The 21,242-nt window shown below is 42.0% G+C and overlaps 1 protein-coding gene across 2 annotated transcripts in view; it reads right to left on the bottom strand.

The window, feature by feature from the left end:
* PTPRT (protein tyrosine phosphatase receptor type T) overlaps nt 1–4,655 on the bottom strand; it is a 715,579-nt gene extending 710,924 nt beyond the window's left edge. For both annotated transcript variants that reach the window (XM_065414819.1, XM_065414820.1), the window contains exon 1: nt 4,586–4,655. In XM_065414819.1, coding sequence (XP_065270891.1) covers nt 4,586–4,655 — 70 coding nt within the window. The remainder of the gene's footprint in view (nt 1–4,585) is intronic.
* Nucleotides 4,656–21,242: the final 16,587 nt, after the last annotated feature.

Genomic DNA, 21,242 nt, shown 5'->3' with positions numbered 1-21,242 from the left:
ATCATAGACAAGTATTATTCTTATTTTTCAGATGAGTGAATAAGCCCAGAGATAATTAATTCAAATCACCTCAAATCTTGGGTGCTTGATTTTAGACACCTCTCGCCTGATATTCAGAAATGCCAAGTTATGCTGACTTCAAACAGAGTTAAAGGTGTTTACTTAGCCCCTAGGGTTAAAATGTTCAAACATCAGTATCCAAAGCCATATAAAACCACACTCTTCCCTATATTCAGTGCATCCGATTCAGCCCAAAAGCAACACTCACCAATTATTCTTTTTATTATCTCTTTATTAATGAGATAATAAAATAACCACAGCAGCAAAGCAGATACCAGTCAGAACAGCTCATTACACTCCTAATAATTATAATAAATAATAAAATAATAATAATGAGCGTTGAAAGACAATACAGGAAAAATTATGAAGAGACACTGATCTAGGGATTAATCCTTCAAGGCTAAGTAGACTGAACAGATCAATTTATATTCCTTTCTTCTCTTTAGTTAACAGGTTTTATACACAACATGAATACTTGTTCCCATAAGAAACAATTCTTGTTCCAACCCTATTCTATAAATTCCACAAAGCCTCATATCTACATCTCTGGCACCACCATTGTTTTGGGAGTAGCAGATCGCAATGCCTTATTTAAAGAAGATACTACAGTATTCTATAGTAATCGTCCAAAACCATTCCCATAACACTACTGTAAACTGTAGGGATTTGGGACTATACCGGGAGGACACTGCAGGATTCCACAATTAAAATTTAAAATGAAAGAAATAGGCTGGAGTGGGGCATAGATGATGTTGGTCATTTGCAAAAGAAACAATGGGTTCTGCCCTGGAGGTTGAGAACTAGCTGGGCTTTACCACACAAAGACTTTTTATTGTGGCTGTGGAAAAAGCACCTTGTTTAATATTAATTGTTCATTTATTGGGGGGGGGGGGGAAATCAAGCCAGCAGGAAGGAAAATAAAGTTGAACTGTGCTGCTAACAGTTCCCCAGAGGGAGTGGGAAGTGATTAGTGAGTTAAATGGCTACATTGTTAACAATTGCCACATAGAGTAGCTTATGCTGTAAAATCCATTTTTCGCTGCCAATTTACTAATCTGCTTACATATCTGCTAGTAAATGAATTAATCGCCCCTAAATCTCTCTCCAGCCTCCCCCCTTTTCACTTTCCCCACATACACCATGTTCTAATACATCATTTGTTGTTTTGGTTTTATGATCTGATATCAATCTTTGCAAACATCCACCTCATACATGTCCAAATGCTCAAGAGCTCCACTATAGCAAAGGAAGGTAAAAGGTAGGACATCTGTGACATAATCAAGATTGCCATCAAGAGAAACAATAGTGTCAAACTAATGTGGCCATTGTGTTCAGGGGAACAATCCCCATGCAACCTACTGTCCCAGTTTTCCCCTGAATGTTATTTCAAGGTTGTAAATCTGCAGGGTTTCCACACGCAATAAGAAGAGTATATCAAGGAGCACAAGACAGTTGTAGGGATAATTCCATATGTCAAAAGGAAGAAGAAAATGTGCCGTGCACATACAGGTATTTTAAGGGAAAGTATTTCCCCATAAGGAAAGTCCCTTATCTTCTGAAATGAGGATCAGCAGTTGCTAGATACACTTGGGATTTTACTGCTGTGTATTCTACCTACTTTTCACTAGAATTAATTAGATTTGGAACCTACAGCAAGAAGAGAGTTTAAAACCTCAAGAGCAGATCTGCAGTGTTATAAATAAAAAGATGTGTTCGAAATTGTGTGCAACTAAAAATAATTGGTGAGAGAAGAGGAGGAAAAATGTTACCAATAGCGCAACCCAACAGTTGTATTAAGGAGAAGGGCCAACAAAGGGATTAAAAAGGTCCCCCAGTATCAAACACGTGGTACAAGCAGGAAACCAGTAACCATTTGTTATATTTCCACCAGTATTTCTGATACCAAGTTTTATGGTGCAGCAGCATTGGAAAGTAAGTGGGCACGACAGGAAGGGATTCAGTGTTGTTTTGCCTTGAACACTGAACTCTTGGCTTCCCCCTTTTTACATGTGTTACCATACAGAAAAACAAACAAAAGCAGCCCATTTCTTGCACAATGACTTTTCAGAATGTTTAACAAAAGGCTGCTGAATAAACACATTAAGCATTAAAAAATCGTTCCATCAGCAAGTAGTCAAGAGGTATTTGCATCCGAATAGTTATGAAGACAGCACCATCTGATGGAAGACAGCAAAAGTGCATTGGATACAACAGACGGAATCTTTCACACAACTTGATCCTTAATTGAAATCCAACAGAGGGGCAGGGTGCGTGGACATTCTGCACATTTGCTTTTATTGTCAGAATATTAGCTGTGCAAATTGGTTACAGGGCATTAAGAACTCAGCCGTTAAATGTAATCAAAAAAGAGGCAACACTTTCCATATAACCTCATTCATGGAAGTGGCTCGGCAGTCATATTTATATGTATAAATAAGATCATTTTCTCATTCTGAATAGCAAGGCAGGCATTAAAGTGGGAGGTGAAAGTTGACATTAACAATCAGGCAGATCAAACACGAGCTTCCCCACTTAGCTAACAATGATAATGGAATATTTCCATCCTGGTTTGGAAAGGATTAGCCATTTGCTTTCAGTGCACTTGCATTTGCTCTGCGCCTTTTATGGTATCATTTATTCGCTCCAATACCTACGTCTCTCTTCCACGAAAAAGTTTGCAATTTTACTTAAAGACGGATTTTTTTTCTAAGCGTGCGAGCTAAGTGATTCATCAAAAGGGATCACAAGCCTAGGGTCTAGCCCCAGTTTAGGGCAACCCCAATCCTATATATCCTGACATCACATTCAGAACAATCATTAAAAATGGGTATTTAAAAAAAATAAAAAATACCATGAGCTCCATATATAGTTTTACTCATGAAAGGAGCTATTTAGCAAGGTTACATTTCCCAGTGGTTTTTAATAAATCTGATAACATGTGCCGTTGCCTAGCAATCTAAATATACATTTGTTATGTTATTAAACAGCATCGGGTTGATTTGCGCCTGTACCTCTCAGAGCTGAATAGGAACTCTTCTACCGACCCAGCCTCACGCCAAACTTTCTTTAAAACGATTTCGCAGTGAAAAAAAAATTCTTTCAGCTTTACAACATGGGTCTGATTGCATCGGCCCCATTTGCTGAGCTGCCCAATATTTATATCTTAAAGAAACCGGATAAAAGTCATTTGATCTCTCTTAGCATCTTAATTCCTCACCATGTAAGGAGCACTAAACCCCAGCGTCCTGGGCACCCCTGCTGAAGGGTTGGAATGCAAATAGCCAAGCCTCAATGGGTGAGATTTATCATCTCCAGTCCACAAAGGCAATTAGGAGCAGGGAAGTTGTCTTTACTCATCTTAAACATTAAATACAGGGTGAGGGGCAGGGTGTGTGTGTTTGTTTTAAACATTTGCTAAGTGAAGCAAAAGAAAATTGATTCCACGCCACCAGGGAAAGCAGAAATCACTCCCACTCTCCCCCTTTTGATCCACCTGAAAAATGGAGAAAGAGGCAGAAAAATAGCCCAATGGACACCTATCATCTTGAAGGAATTCCAGATATACCTAAGGAACTGGCGGGGGGGGGGGGGAAATAGCTACTATTAGGCTACGCACAGTCTCTGCTCTAAAACAGTCTCCCTACAGATTAAAATAACCGACATCCTTGACAAGTGTGAAAGAAGAAGTCCAAGTATCTCAGCCAGCCAGAGAAAGTTATCCAAACTCTGGGATCCCCGGAGGACAGGGAGCAAAGCTGCCACTGAACTTCTAAAAAGTGTTGCCCGACTTTGGTTTAAAGGTACCGTATAATGGCTTACAGCGAGGGGGCACATTTTCCCCAAGGCTCACCCCTGCCTTTGATTCAGAACAACTGTTTACTATAAAAAGGACTCAACTGTCTTGACTCCAAGCATGAAAGGGATGCTTTCATTTCACACCAGCCACAACTTTTAAAGAAACATATCCCTCCCTTGAGAGAGAGAGAGAGAGAGAGAGAGAGAAAATATATATGTATATAAAACCCACATCTCCTGCGGAGGCAAGCAAACAAAATAAACCCTTTAAAAAGGGAGTTAGTGCTGAGGCACTATTATGACTTTGAAGACAAACATCATTCTAAAGGACTTTTAATAAGATTGCTCTTTTCCTTGCCATCCACTGGGCTTTGAAGAGAAATCTATTCTTTCCAGCCCATGATCCTTCAGAAAAAAGCTCGAGGTGGAAAAGGGTAGAAGAAAGGGTAGGGCAGATGCCACATAATTCAATACATTGCATCCAGCTCTCTTCTGGCTTTTGTATTTAACCCACCACACCGAAAAGATGCACGCGAAGAGCAAAGCAAGCAAATCACTGCAAAAAGGCAAACTTAACCCCGGACAGAATGTCCATATACAATCCAGCCCCCAACAGACACATCGCAGTGTATTGCCACCCCCTTATCGCTGGCTCACTCTCTGCCCCCGGTTAAGTTGAAAGCCTTCGCGAGGGCTGCCTATAGAACAAGTGAAGAATGGATGAACTCACCTGGGAAGACCTGCCCCTCTGCTTTTTGCAACAGCTGCACCAGAAAGACAATAGTGGCAATCCGGTTCATTCTTTATTTGAGTTCACATTCCCTTCCCGCTGTAGCAGTGCAGCTGTCTCTCTGTGTGCCTGGCAAATATCCCCTGCATTGGTACATCAGAGAGTTGGAGATGTATCTCCACGCTGAAGCTGCTATCCTGATCTGATGAGTAGCACAAACTGATTGAAGAAGGGGGAGGGAGAGCAGGGGGAGGGGGAGAGAGACAGAGACGAGAGATTTCCCCTGAGTCCTAACGCCTGCCTTTTCCTCTCCTTTTCTCAGACATCTCCACACCGTCACTAACCAGACTTCAACTGACCTCGGCTAGCGACACCCATTCTGCACTCCTGGCTTTGGTTCTGATAGAGGGTTGCCCACAGGGAAATCAGTGTAATTAAGAACCTTCTGCACCGAAGGGACAGCAAAACTCCTGCACCAAACCGGGGTTAGGAATTGACAACAATAAATATAGGGCAGGAGAAATCGGAGGGTATTTTCCTGTATCAAACTGTTTGATCCATTTTGCTGCTCAGCTGTGTCCTATTTGCAGGGACTTAGGGACAACATGTTGCAAGCAAATTAGGTTTCCAGCTCGTGCATTGTTTCTGGGGGGGTCAATGCAAAATATCTCCCATGAGCAAAAGAACTGGGACTGTGGTTAACCGTGAAGCCAGCCCTGAGATGGGAAGTGAAGAAAAGACCCCCTGCTAGGACGAGAGGAGTGAGCAAAACTGCAGGTTTCAGGGGGTCCATTATTCGATCAACTCTTATGAATGCCTCACAGGAATTTTCAGCTGAAAATAGTAATTTTCATCATTATTCACTTAACTTAGGATAGACTTGGCTGCTAAATCCCTAATCACACCACGTACTGCTGCACACACGAGCTTCACACACACACACGCAATTAAAACGGTGACTCTGCTTCCACATGACTCTGCAAATTACCTCCCCCGTCTCTTTTCATTTTTTTAAATGAAAAAAGTAGGAGGTCCCTCCCCCACCCCCATTCCCGATATCCGGCATCGGCGGAGACGAGACCTAAAAGACATGTGGCTATTGACCCTCCATCGGCTTGGCAAAGCAAATAAAAGCGATGAGTCTCGCCCGGCATGAAGTGACTGTTTTATCACGAACGCGACAGGAGATTCTTTTGGACGGTCACTGAACTTTCCAAAGAAACTCCAGAGTTTTGCTTTGTGGTGCCTGTGTGTGCGCATTTAGTCAAAACACTCCAGGTTCAGTAGAGCTCTGCTTCCACGCTGATTCTAATTAATTAACGCTGTTAATTGTTCAGCCTTGCCCCCTCCCCAGGTCCTTTATCCCCCTCTCTGTTTTCCCCCTACTGAACAACCTGTTTTCTCTTTATTCTGACACAGCTCTTTTAATCAAATACTCAGGCAAGCAGCCAAGAGGCTGTACCACTCCATGGATAACCAGTAGGGGGTAGAATTGCATCAGTAGTGACATTTCTATATAGCCTCCCTCCTCACTTCCACTCACTTGCATGCCACCTCTCTGGGAGGGTTGCAGACATTTAGCCAGGGACCTGGATTAACAACATACATTAATGCAATAACTTTAGCTAATTGTACCGGATCTTCCCAGGTGAGCACAGCTCGAAATGATCCGTCCTTTTTTGCCCCATCCCACAAGAGAACAAAGAGAGCGAACAATTGAATTGATACCAGTGACCTTTTAAACAACTCAAAGGACATAACTGACCCAGGGTATAGTAAGGAACTCAGGGAAGGTGGCTGAGAGAGTCACATACTGGATCTAGGGTTTAAAAGGCTTCTGCACAATTACATGAGGACTCATAGTGGAAGCTGTGGGCTCAGGAAGGGGAAAATCCTGCCCTCATTGAAGAGGGCTTCGCAGTGGGAGTGAAGTAGAGAGCCCTCCACTGCTACAAAACAAGATGGCAAAAAGGCAGGCAGGGAATATTTGCAAATGTAACTCATTGGCAGAATCCCCCATATCCCTTTCCGCTAGTTGGTGCAAGTTTTATTCCTGATACTTTCAGATACCAAAGCCAGGGCAGGTCTCAGACTCACCCTCCACCTTCAGACCCTCAACAAATAGCTCAAGGAGATGAAGTTCTGCATGGCACACCAGGCTATGATTATCCTTTCCCTGGATCCAGGAGAATGGTACGCTGCCCTTGACTTGGAACTCAAAGGTGTACATAAAGCAAAGGGGAGAATCTGAAGGGAGAACATGGGGAACAGAGATAGGGGAGGTGGTTGTGGGGGAGGGTCCCTGGGGGAGCCAGTTCAAAGAGTACTGGGAGCGGAATGGGGGCTAGATTCAAGGGCAGAAGTAGTGGGGTTTTGGGAGGGAGGAGGAACAAGGAACTAAAGGATTTGCTAGCATGCTTTATGTAAGTGAAGTGTATGCATATGTATGTGCAAATTAAGACACCCCATAATTTAGTTTCCAAATTCATGGCTTTAACAGATAGGTAGATGCTGGGGGGTGGGGGCCAGAACTACTGTGAGAGGCAGGTGAGCCACCTTCCTGATGAGGATAGAGTGGACACCTCAGCACCACAGAAACTGGAGAGGCTGATGGGGAAAGCCTCCCAACCTGAGAGGGAGCAGCATCTGCCCTAAGAGCAGTAATGGGAGGAGGAAAAGCAGCAAGAAGAGCCATAGCAGAAGCATCTAGGGGAAGAGGAGCTCCTTGGCCCAGAGCCTGGCTTTAAATGAGGAAGAGACATGGGGAGTTCCCAGGGAAGTAGACAGTACTTTTCTCTCTCTCTCCCAGGCCATCTCTTCTCCTATTACCATACCTCTTTGCACAATAAGAGATGCAGCCAGCCCCCTCTAGCTCAAACTTCACCTCCAACTCTTCCTCCTTGTAATGATTGTTTACTTGCCATATATTATTTGGCCACTATCAGCTGCACAGAGCTCAAAACAGAGTGTGGTGCTTAGTAAGCAAGGAAGACAAAGCTAGAAGTCAAGTTGTGTGGAAACCTGTTTGCCTATAGCTACAGCTATTTTCCTTAGTAAAGACCTGCTTAAGAAGCACTGTGATTCTACTTGTCATGCCACTATTCTGAGGCTGCAAAACCCCTACATGAAGCAAGTAAAGTGGACGTTTAAATAATTGTAGTGATTGTCTATGTACAGTTGTAGCTGAATAAATGCAAAACTTCCACATAATTTAGAAAATGTTTTTTTACAGAGACCATGTCAGATATTGTCAGGCATATTTGTCCAGCACTAATGCAGTTTTAGGTTAAGTAGGAAAATTTTAAAACTCCAATTTTCTTGTTATTGCTTAGGTTATGTACTTTCTGCATTTTCCTCATTTTAAAGAAAACACTCCATGATGTCAGTTTCACTTTTAGGTTCATTAGTGCTGCAAGGGAACATTTGTTCATTTAAGAATAGTTATGCTCATTGGAATTTTTCAACAGGTTACATTTTTATTGGTCTCATGCTTTAGAATTTAAAAAGAATTAAAAAAAACCCTTCATTTTGCCAAACTTGACAGTGTTTCATTAAAGACATCCAGACTTTATGGTTAAAAACATTGTTTACTACGTTTCAGTAATGCCACCTTTTCAGAGAATTGTTTTAAAAGTTAAAGAAGGCTGATAGGCAGTTTATTGACAGATCCATATTGTTTGTATTACAGTAGCAGCCAAAGGCTGAAACCAAGATCAGGACCCTATTGTAGTAAGTGCTGTAGATATACCCAGTAAGAGACAGTTCCTGTCCCAGAGATCTTACAGTCTGCCATGACAAAACAAACAAAGGAAGTATTATCTCCATTTTCCAGATGGGACACTGAGACCCAGAGAGAGATTAAGGCCCAGATTCCATGAACAAGTGTTGAACTAAGCATGTGGTTAGTGCCATTGAAGTCCTTGAATGGTGCATAAATAGCTTGTTCCAAGTCACACAGGAAGTTTGGAGGAGAATGAGGATTTGAACCCAACTTTCACAAGTTCCAGGTCGGTGGAAGACCTTTCCTCCGCTCATTCGCTTTTCCTTTGAGCGTCTTGGTCCATGGAACTTGTAAAGAGATGAATGGGAAGAAATCACTCAAAATGTCTTTATTTCCTCTCCCGACACTCCCACCCCCCACCATTGAAATGGTGAGGACACATTCCCAATCCTTTCTCCAATCTGCTCCACACTGCCCCTGTGTGTCTGTTCTATAGCAATACAAAGTACAATTGATTGACATGTGCCCTGCAGCTGGGCAATGATTGAATTTTATATGACCAAGTCTTCATGCACAAATTAAGGTCCATAAATTAATATTTATGAACTCTGACAGCAGCAGAAGTAGCCTCCTCGCTGATTCAGGGTATCTGTCGCACTAGGAAAACCACACAGAGAGCATGTTATAGGGTTTATATATTAGTTCAAGGAGCCCTTCCTCCGCTTTTAAGTCCTTTTCTTCCCCATCATGACACTCATGCTTCTGTCATGCTTCTGTCTCCTTCTCCTGGGGAAGGACTGGCATAATGTTCGCACAAGATGGAAGTCAATAATAACCATTATTGACAGATGACTACAGATAGGGTGACCAGACAGCAAATGTGAAAAATCGGGACAGGGGGTGGGGGGTAATAGGAGCCTATATAAGAAAAAGATCCAAAAATCGGGACTGTCCCTATAAAATCGGGACATCTGGTCACCCTAACTACAGAGCCAATTTTCAGTAGAGTTCAGCACCCACAGGTAGGGCCAAATTTTCAGAGGAGCTCAAACTGGGAGCTGCTGCGTGCTCAACACTTTTGGAAAAACTGACCCTTAGTTTAGGTGTCTCTATCAGTGCCGGGGGACAAGGTGGGTGAGGTAATATCGTTTATTGGACCGATTTATGTCGGTGAGAGACACAAACTTTCAAGCTTACACAGAGCTCTTCTTCAAGTGTCTATCAGCGCCGAGCATTTGAAAATCCATCCCTGAACGCTTTAGAAAATATGGCTTCAAATTATCGAATTTACCCGACTGCCACTTTACTGGCTTCAAGACTAAGCTTGATAAGTTTATGGAGGGGATGGTATGATGGGATAGCCTAATTTTGGCAATTAATTGATCTTTGACTATTAGCGGTAAATATGCCCAATGGCCTGTGATGGATGTTAGATGGGGTGGGATCTGAGTTACTACAGAGAATTCTTTCCTGGGTGTCTGGCTGGTGAGTCTTGCCCCCATGCTCAGGGTTTAGCTGATTGCCATATTTGGGGTCGGGAAGGAATTTTCCTCCAAGGCAGATTGGCAGTGGCCCTGGGGGGTTTTTCACTTTCCTCTGCAGCGTGGGGCACGGGTCACTTGCTGGAGGATTCTCTGCACCTTGAAGTCTTTAAACCATAATTTGAGGACTTCGATAGCTCAGACATAGGTTAGAGGTTTATTACAGGAAGGTGGTGAGATTCTGCGGCCTGAGTTGTGCAGGAGGTCAGACTAGACGATCATAATGGTCCCTTCTGACCTTAAAGTCTATGAGTCTACAGGTAGGTTGTATCACTTCCCTCATTCTTTTGGCAAATATTCTGGCAGTTATGTTCCACAGTAACATGTGAAAGGAAATTGGAGGTAAGTAAATTCAGTAAATGTATTTGCACACCAACGTCTACTATGTAATGGAACATAGGAACCGATCAAAAACTAGTGCAAAGTGGCATAGCTCTATTAGAGTCAATGGAACTGCAGCAGTTTACACCAGCTGATGATCTACCTCAGTGCTTACCACTAAAGCACAAGGTGAAAGGTCAGAGTCCTGCCGCTAATGCTGACTAAAACATCAAGACAGATAAGGATATGCAACCGTATCCTTTGCAGTTAGGGTCATGACCTACCATACAGGAAATTTAAAAAGCCAGGCAATGCTCTGGCTTCACCCTTCGCAGCTGAGATCACACATGCTAGATGCAATTATTTTGTGAATATGACCCCAAAAATAGTAGTTTTAAATCTGACCCTATCGTGCCATAATATATTACATTAGCCTAACTTTTCTAGCAGCAATGGCTCAGGCAAGAGATTGCTCAAGTAGCTCAAAAAGGAAAAGATTAAAAATAAGTCCTTAAAATATTCCTGATCCTGTTGGCTTAACCCCCCTTGACTCCACAAATGGCTCCCGCCTTTTCCATGAGAAACTAAGTCCCAGTGATGTGATGGCACTCTTCTTTTCATAACTTACTCACCCACACTTTGCACACGCTCAGGGAGCAGAAACAATGCCAGGTGATTGAAGGCATATCACACAGTGGCAATAACAGAAAATATCCATGGCAGATACTACAGTTAGCAAGCAACCCATGGCCTAAAATGTGTTTGCATGAAACATTTAATATCTTTTTTAAAAAGTCTGCAAAAATCTAAGTCTGTTCAAATGTTATCAGATTCATCTCATCCGAAATATTGTGGGTTACAAACAGATGTGCAGCAGCAACATGTGTGCAAACTGGCTGGCGGAGGGGACTGGACACTGGTTGCCCAGCCACTGCAGGACATGGTTCCTTTTCCTAATAATTTTCAGCATTAGAGAGACACGCTGCTGATTACTTTATATGGCTGAGAGAAGAGGGAAAGGCTTCCCTATCTTTTCCTTAACTAGTACATCACAGGGTTGGGTTTTGCCTAGTAAGAGGATAATCAGATCTCATGGCAAAACTCCAGATGCCAAAAAGGAATTCTGTCCCACCTTTACAATGCAAACTGGACCAGGTGTTTGAAGAGAGGTTTTCATCTTCCACTGATGCACGTGGCATTCATTAAAGGCAGTATACTGGACCTCTAACCATTGTCTGATTCAGGATATGGAATCCTCTATATCATCCTATTAGCACTGAAAGAGATATATACAGCTTGTATTTTTCATTTTTGCACTATATTGCATCCAGTGTCTCTTTTTTAACTAGATCACTAGATTTTTTTTGTGGGGGGGTTATAGGCAGACTTCCCCTCACACTGCAAGAGTTCAGGGCACGCTACAATTTCTGACATTGGGCCCCTTCTATAAATTGTAAATTGAGTCTGTTCACACTTGTGTTTAGCATGTTACCTGTGCATATTCTTTGGGGAGTTTAAACTCAGCACCATCTTCCCTGCATCAGTTGTAACATTCCAAACTCCTACTTGCTTTTCTTACCGTTATTTTCCAATCTTTTTTTTAAACTTAAAAATAAATTCAGAAAATCCTGGTCCCAATGTAGTATTAGCTTCAGACTCTCCAAGGCATCTCAAAGGCTAAGCTGTTCATACGCACACATACACACACCGTATAAAGGAAAAGCTCAGAGCTGCTTGGCATCTTAACTATTACACAATTGATAGGGAGCCAACAGTGTGAATATCAACAGGGAGAAGACCTCTGACCAGCTGCCTCTACCCACCACCCTTCTAGTCGTTGCTTCTCTGTCTTCCACTCCCACACAGTTGTCAGCATATTTGCAGCTATGTGCATAAATACAGATACCAGCTGTCTCTTTTAATGTGAGAGGAAATCATTAATAGATGTCAGACGTATTGCATTGATCTTTTATGTATCATTTTCATTAATAAGTTCCTTTTTTGGGGGGAGGGCGGAGTTAATAATCAACTATCAATAATTCAGAAATACAAGTTCACCTTTAGAGTAACACAGTGCCTGTTTACAAGGAATGCCAAATAACTCAGATTTAGTAATTAGTCTTGGACAATGCTGTGTAGCAGAAATAGCAATAGATTAATACTGTATGCAGGGACAGATGAATAGGAATGTATGGCAAGCCAGAATTAAGTTAGCTAGTTGCAAAATATTCAGTGGCAGTAATCAAAGTGTCAGAATCTAACTTCTCTTCTAGTGGTGAATTCAAGACTTTAAAGAAGGTCTTCTTGCATACTGGTTCTGTGAATACAGCATTGTGGGGTTCTATGATTGCCCCTCAAGTATTTCCAGATAAAATTTGATCTAAGTAGAGAAATATTGTTTAGATATCCCATACACAGGCATATAAAAACTTACCCTGGGATCAGAATGTTAGATTAGGTTCATTATTGTTCCTGCATCTTAACAAATAATAAAGATTCTGCATCTGGAATTTGGTTAATGTTTTTGATGATGCACAAAACAATCTACTCTTGCATAGCTTCGTGGTTCTGTGACACTAGCAAAAGCAAAGGAAAAAAAATGCACCACTCCATAAGTGTTTCCACTTAAGCTAAGGTCAGAAAATTAACTCAGAAGAGCATATTTTCAAACTCAAAAACCATGACATAAAGTATTCATTTAAAAACATTTTTAAAAAATGCATGTTGGTATCATTGCTACCATCTTCTGACTCACCACCACCACTATGTGCATATTTCTTTGAATGGAGGATTTTTTCCCAGGAACTTAGGGTACATATATAAATGTGAGATTGTAGCGTGGTAGGCATACCCACACTAGATTTAATTTAGCTAGGGCAGATAAAAATAGTAGTGAAGACATGACGGCATGAGCTAGCTGGTTCAATTCAAGCCTGCTGGGGACCCAGGTATGTACTCAGGTTGTTAGCCTGAACTAAAATCCATATCACCACCTCTTCATTACTATGGAACCCATGTTAGCTAGCATAAACTAATGTGGGTATGCCTATCCATGCTACAATCTCACCTTCATAAGCTATGGAGACATTCTTACAGTTCAGATTGCATTCCTTACAGAACACCGAGCAAGAGTTGAGAAGTCAGCAACAGCTTTGATTGCTTCTTCACATCTGATGTTTTACTCCAAGCACTGTTCATCACTGAACTTCATCCTACTGGACTCTAGGTTTCTGGTGACTGCTGAGCAAGTTCTTCTCAATATAGCAGTTCCTGAACAGACATTTTGTAGTTATAAAAAATGTAGATTATTAGAATGTAAGCTCACGACATTTCAGGTGTTCTGAAAGAAGCTTCTGGGTCACCATATGTAAAATAGGGACTATCTGGGTTAAACTGGGATGCATGGTAACTTTGACCTTAACCAAAAGGAATGGGGACCCCTAGGTAATGAAGCTGCTTTGCTCACTGTCTGCCTAACACCATTACTGCCCCCAAAATTGAATCACTGAGACCACAGAGAGAAGTCCGAAAATAACTTTACCTGTATTGATATCAGTGTAATAGAACAGGTAGCTGAGGAAATATTCATAGGTTCCAAGGACAGAAGGGCCAATTGTTATCAACTAGGCTGACCTGTATAACACAGGCCATGGAACTTCTCCAACATAATTCCTAGAGCAGATCTGTTAGAAAAACATCCACTCTTGATTTTAAAATGATCAATGATGGAAAATCCACCCTGACCCTGGGTAGATTGTTACAATGCTTAATTATTCTCACTGTTAAAATTTTATGCCTTATTTCCAGTCTGAATTTGTCTACTTCAGCTTCCAGCCACTGAATTGTGTTACACCTTTCTCTGCTAGATTGAAGAGCCCATTACACTGCTCTACAGCCAAAATGCTTCTGAAATAAATGTAGTCAAACTTTACTAATTCTGGGTCACTGAGAACGAAAATGATGCTTAAAATTGTTGATTGGCTCTAGTTTTCAAGATATGCTATTGGGTCAGTATATACGACCCTTGACTTGGGAATGGCGGAGGATAAGTGAGTTATAAAGGGAAGGGATCTCAATTTAAACCAGAAATGACTAAAATACATCTTTGACTGGATCTATGAATAAATCTATGACAAGGTTTGGACAGTACTTGCTTTTTAGGCAAAACAATGAATGATGCAATCTGAAGCTGGTATTGCATCATACATGATATGAATTGCATCATGTTATTCCTAGAAGTCATGGATGATGCAATCATAACGAAGCTTACATCACTCTGCTGAACAAATTGCCCTATATCAGCTCTAGAAATCATACAGTGTCGTGCTCTCTTATTTGTCAGTGTTTGATTTTGCAAAGGCACACATTTCTGTTTAGCCAAAGTGAGCAGAGATGCCTCGTACTTGTGTGAACAGTGCAGATAACTTCTGCTATGTTTGTGGTGAAGTGACTTTTGCATCACAAAAGCGCAGTATAACCACTATGGTTAAGAAAGCCTATCACCTTTATTTTGGCTGCAAAATTGGAGATCAGGACAAGAGGTGGGCCCCACACATATGCTGCAACACTTGTACAACAAATCTTCGCCAGTGGTTGAACAGGAAAAGGAAATCTATGCCTTTTGCTGTGCCAATGATTTGGAGAGAGCCAACAGATCATACCAGCAATTGTTACTTCTGCATGGTGCCTCCAGTTGGGAAAGAAAAAGTGGACTGTGCATTATCCAAACATTCCATCAGCTATACGCCCAGTACCCCACGGAGAAGGACTGCCGATTCCTGATGCACCAGAATCATTCTCACTTGAGTCAGACGAGGAAGAGGAAGAGGATGAAACTTCTGGTCCTGAACCATCAATGTCACAGGACCCACATTTCCTCCCATCCTCCTCCTCTGAACCACACCTCATAACACAAGGGGAACTGAATGACCTTGTCAGGGATTTGGAACTACCCAAGAGTAAGGCAGAGCTGTTGGGCTCCAGACTACAGCAGTGGAATCTCCTGGCAGGTGATGTTAGGGTTTCCATGTTCCGTGACCGTCAAAAGGATCTTGTCCCATTCTTCTTCATGGAAGGTGATCTTGTAGCTTGCAACAACATCGATGGTGTGATGGCAGCCCTCAACATCGTTCACGATCCAGATGAGTGGAGACTGTTCATTGATTCATCCAAGACGAGTCTTAAAGCTGTTTTACTGCATAATGGCAATGTTTTGCCATCAATTCCAGTTGGTCATGCAGTCCATATGAAGGAAACCTATGACAACATGAAACAACTTTTGAGGTGCATAAACTAGGACCAACATCAGTGGCAGCTTTGTGGTGATTTGAAGGTTGTTGCTCTCTTGCTTGGTCTGCAGACTGGATACACAAAGTACTGCTGTTTTCTCTGTGAATGGGATAGTCGTGCAAGAGATTCCCACTACATCAAGAAAGATTGGCCACTCCGACAGTCATTGGAGCCTGGGAGGAAAAGTGTTCAGCATCCACCACTTGTTGAATCAAGGAAGATTTTGTTACCACCCTTACTCATCAAGCTGGGTCTGATGAAGAACTTTGTCAAGGCCATTGACAAAACACAAGCAGCATTCAAGTACCTCCGTGGAAAATTTCCAAGGTTAAGTGAAGCTAAGATAAAGGAAGGTGTCTTTGTTGGTCCTCAGATTCGTGAACTTCTTCGAGATGATGCATTTGACCATGCACTGCGTGGCAAGGAAAAGACGGCCTGGAAAGCCTTCCAGTTAGTGGCAATAAATTTTCTCGGAAACAACAAGGCAGACAACTACAGGTTGTTGGTGGAAAACCTCCTCAAGGCATACAAAAGCCTTGGTTGCAACAGGTCACTAAAGATACATTTTTGGCACTCTCATCTAGATTTTTTTCCACCGAACTGCGGAGCAGTGAGCGAAGAGCACGGCGAGCGATTTCACCAGGACATTGCAACAATGGAGAAACGCTATCAGGGCAAATGGAGCCCATCAATGCTTGCAGACTATTGCTGGACAGTGACAAGAGATGCTCCATTTAATGAATACAAGAGACAAGCCAAGAAGCGCTGAGTAGACACTGAATAGGACTAAACTATGTACATAATAGTTTTTTGCCTTTTGTTTCATAATAAATTTGATTTATATAACCCTTTTGCTGATTTTTAAAGTGTTACATAAACAGGACAGGTGAAATATTATCATGTAAAGCAACCATAAACACATGAAAAGACCTAGGTTTACAATTTATGATTAAAACTCTACTATCTACACAATATACATAGACATAAAATGTAAAACCTTAAATATCTTAGAAACAGTAGCCAATCAGTTGTTTTAATTGTCATATTTGAATTCAGCACATCAAAATACATAATAAATAGCACATTTTATCTCTGAAGCAGACGACTTCTCAAAAATTGTAGACCAGTGTTATTAAATATTTGTTCCCCATGTAGATACATATAGACTGTAACCAAGTCACTCAACCTTCTCTTTGTTAAACTAACTAGATTGAGCTCCTTGAGTCTTTCACTATAAGGCATGTTTTCTAATCCTTTATATATGGATTTTATCACATGTATGAACGGCAATCTCAAAACTGGGAATTCTGACCTAGCTACCTAGGAGCTAAAGCAGAATTCCTGTGCGGGTCCCTATTGGTAGATATACCAGTTAATGCACACTTCTAGATGTACACCTCTACCTCGATATAACGCTGTCCTCGGGAGCCAAAAAATCTTACCGCGTTATAGGTGAAACCGCATTATATCGAACTTGATTTGATCCACCGGAGTGCACAGCCCCGCCCCCCCGGAGCGCTGCTTTACCGCGTTATATCTGAATTCGTGTTATGTCGGGTCGTGTTATATCGCGGTAGAGGTGTATGTGGATAAGATACTTTTCGGGGTGCCACCAGATGTTCTGGGGTTCCACTGAGCCCGTCTGTTCCACCAGACTGGGCTTCCTCACCCTGTCCTTGCTGTGCCAGGCCCTCAAGCCTTCTCTAGCACACACAGATAAGGCCACACCCAGCTGCAGAAACAGACTGAAATCAGCTCTGTGTGGAAGGATTCACCTTGGAACTTTAGCCAGCACTCACGTGCACATCTCCTTTGGGGTGTAAACCCAAAATTATATTGTCTCGCAATGTATAGAGAGATCTGTACAGTGTAAGCTCATTAAAAATCACTCCTTCCCTCAATGTGGAGGGAGATATGCACAGCTTCCCTCCCACCCCACTCCCACCCCCAGATATGAATTGCACAAGCTGGGTTTTGATATAAATAAGAAAAGTTTATTAACTACAAAAGGTAAATCTTAAGTGATAAGGGATAGCAAACAGAACAAAGCAGATTACTGAGCAAATAAAACAAAACACGCAACCTAAGCTTAATTCATTAAAGAAACAGGTTACAAAATGTAATTTCTCACCCTAAATGTTGTTTTAGGCAGGTTGCAGAATTTCTGCAGCTTAGAGTTCCAGTTTTTTCTCTTTATAGACTAGATCCCTGTCTCAGCCTGGACTCAGCACTTGCCTTTCTCCAGCTTAGTTCCTTTGTCTCTTCAGGTGCTTTCAGCATTCTTCATTCTTGGTCGGGGAGGCAATGGAGAAGAGCCCTGATTGACTCATTTCCCAGCCTTAAGTAGGATTTACATAAGGTGGGAATCCTTTGTTTCCAGTGGAAAAATACCAACAGTGTCCAAAGTGGTACTCCATTAACAGGTGACATTATTTGATGACCCTGCATTGTCAAAGCAACAACCCAGGAAGCTTCTCAGGAAGGAGGGAGATTAGCATCTTCAAAGTTCTATTGTCCTTCTTAAATGACCCATTTAGGCTGATTGCCTACTGTCTGCTGGGCGTTCCCCCAAGTATACACACAGTTGTAATTGTTACATAGTCAATATTCCCAACTTCAGATACAGAAATGATATATGTATGCAAATTGGATAATCACATTCAGCAAATTATAACCTTTCCAATGATACCTTACATGACACATCCTGCATAAATATATCTTAGTTATGCCATATTCATATCATAACTATATTTCTATGAAGAATACGGGGTGTAGCGTCACATTAGTCTCTCTGCCTCGGTTTCCCCATCTGTAAAATGGGAATGGTGTTCCCCTATCACAAAGACTGGCTGTGAGGACAACTACATTAAACAATGTGATGCACTCAGATACCATGGTGAAGGGGGCAATAAGGGGCCAAAATAGGAAAGAGCTGCTGAAACCTGCAGGATCTGGCAGACCACTGTAGGACAGGAGAACGAGGATAAATCCTTCCTGCCTGGTGCCAGCTGCACATTAATGCAGTGCTTACAACTTGCACTTCATTGTACCAGCAAAGCTTCCTCAAAGTCCTCATTCCTACAAGCCAAATACTAGGAGGACAACATCAGAACATGTTTGTGTATGGCAGACGTTTACTAGGAAGCAGGAGAAATATAGGATCACAAGGACCTAGAGATTGTCAGACCAGACCTTTATAGGGAATCTCATTGTCAACTCTAGGTCATTGGGGATTTTCCAGCTTACCCCCCTTTTTATGCTTTGAGGCAAGAGAATTAAGAATCCTGGTAATTTTAGTCCTAGCTACTGTAGTTGAAGATGATATTCTCATTCATAAAAGGAAAAGAAAGACAAAAACCTAGAGGTTTGCAGCTAACTATGAACAACGGTTTATTTTTCACTCTCTGAGCACACATACCTAACTTCCAGATAAGGCATCTGTGTGGTATACTTCACACATTTCCAGTTCTGATAAGAATTTAAACTACCAGTAGATGGTATTCAAGATAAATTGTAATATCTGCACATTGTAGGTCACAAAAAATTGTGTTAACATTCACAAGTTACCAAATTCACAAAATCAAGGTTTACTGGAATGGTTCAGAGAAGCACCAGGCAGACTTTGGATGATCTTCTGAATCTTACCTTAAAGTGTCCAATCCTCTTGCAAGTTTTTGAGATCAGTTTTTCAGATACAAGAGCAGGCTTTCTTCCAGTTTCCAGACAATCTGGAAATCCTATGTGAACAAGTTCTCAACATTTTTGTGCTACTGCTTTTTAGATTTGCCTGGAAAAAAAGAAATGCAGTGGTCAAGTGCAAGCCCCAAGACATTAGTGAAATGGAAAAAAACAAACAAAAAAAACCACCCACCATTTAAACCTAAACATTCTTGTTCAAATTTATTGTGAGGGCCCATGTCAGCTTTTATTTTATTCTAGGTGATTCACCTATTTCTAAAACATCCCTTATACTTAAGTCTTTTTGGCTTTACATAAGGAAGGCATAGTTGACTCTTCACAGGAGATTCAAGTCTTCTCCACTATACAGCATGCTAAATACCAACCCCAGAATGACAGTTTGCCAGTGAATTATGACTAATGTATCACATACATTATATACACATTCAAGAAAGTGCAGGAGCATATGTGAATGCTTATAAGGGACTTGCTGGATCCCAGAAGATCCATTTTTAACGGAAGACTCCCGAAGCTGATATAAATTTCCCTATAGATTCTATTGTAAGTAGAATCATGGTATGAAATATTTGTTTTTCTTATTATATATTAGTACAGGACCTCAGGTGAGCCTGGTACTTATATAGCACTTTGCAATTGTAGTGTACCGTATGCATCAGCATTATTGTTATTTGCTTCCCCCCTTCACCCGCCCTTTTAAGAATTATTTAGTGATATGCTTACAAGATACTGCAGTGTTCTTAATTTCCAACAGGGCCATATTTTCCTATGAGGACTAGAGAATCAGACATTTTATTGTTTAGGCAGGCAGAGTTGGCAGGTGGTGGGAGGGACAGTAACTCAGTCCCCTGTAGCAGAACCTGCAGCAATTTTGCAGGATTCTGGCACTGTTACTTGTGGTTAGATGTTCAGCTGCATGTGTTCTCTCTGCGTGCTGCACTGGCTCTGGCCAGATAGCCTGTACAGCAGGCTCTGATCAAACTGCCCAATAAGACCACCAGATTTGGTTTAGTAGCGAAAGCACCCTGCCAGGTTTACTGCTGATGAAGCACAGTGCTAATGCCCTGGCTCAGTGGTTACAGATACACTAACACATGTATACCCGTGACAATGGATGCAGCTCAGTCAGTGGAAGGACTTTCCACTGCCCCCTCAGCTGAACAAAGACACTCCCTCTGAGCTACATCTTTATACACCGATACAAACAAGTTACGTATCACCCTTGACGTATCAGGGTGCCACCCTCTGACGTATTAGGGCGCCACCCATTGCCTCGTAGGTTGTAGGTTCGATCAAAACATCTTTATTCATCATGCTGTCATCCTGACCTTATCCTTAAGATGTGTCAGAATGTTCCTGCTATCTTTGGGGAATGTGTTTATCGGGGTGTTCTGGTACCACCCTTCTGAAATGTGCTTGCGTGAGTGCTTTATGCCTAGCACCTCTTAGGAATGTGTGTTTTTGCAGTATCAGCCCTATGCTTGCCAAATTCTGTGAGCAGGGCCTGCCTCTTCCTCACAACTTAACTTTGCTTTATATCAGCAAATTTTTGACTACTTTAGCCCACGCCTCAGGCCTCTGATTCATGGGCTTATGTTTCAGGCCCTCTTCCTACTACATTACTGTCAAGTCATCTGACCCACTTTCCTTTTTCTCTTTGTTGTTTTGAGGGCCGGCTCCAAGCACCAGCTGACCAAGTAAGGGGCGGCCAATCTTGGGGTGGCAGGGCGGCGCTCAGGGTTTTTTGTTTGTTTGTTTGTTTTGTTTCGGTGGGGCGGCACTCGGGGGTATATATATATATAATTTTTTTGGTTCGGCGGGGCGGTGCTCGGGGGGGTTTTTTGTTTGTTTTTGGTTCGGCGGGGCGGCGCTCGGGGGGGTTGTTACGGCGGGGAGGCACTCTTTTTTTTTTTTTTTTTTGCTTGGGGCGGCAAAAAAGTTAGAGCCAGCCCTGGTTGTTTTATCAGTTTCTTATCAACAACTTCCCCTCGACAGTGCCCCCTTGGTGCTACAGACAGAGGAGCTTGAGTAGTAGCATTTTGACATCAGAGGCAACTCAGCCAGTCATCATTTACTTCCTCCAACAACC

This window comes from Emys orbicularis, chromosome 12, assembly GCF_028017835.1.
Source record: "Emys orbicularis isolate rEmyOrb1 chromosome 12, rEmyOrb1.hap1, whole genome shotgun sequence".
Lineage (NCBI taxonomy): Eukaryota > Metazoa > Chordata > Testudines > Emydidae > Emys > Emys orbicularis.
This window is presented reverse-complemented; position numbering and strand designations above follow the sequence as displayed.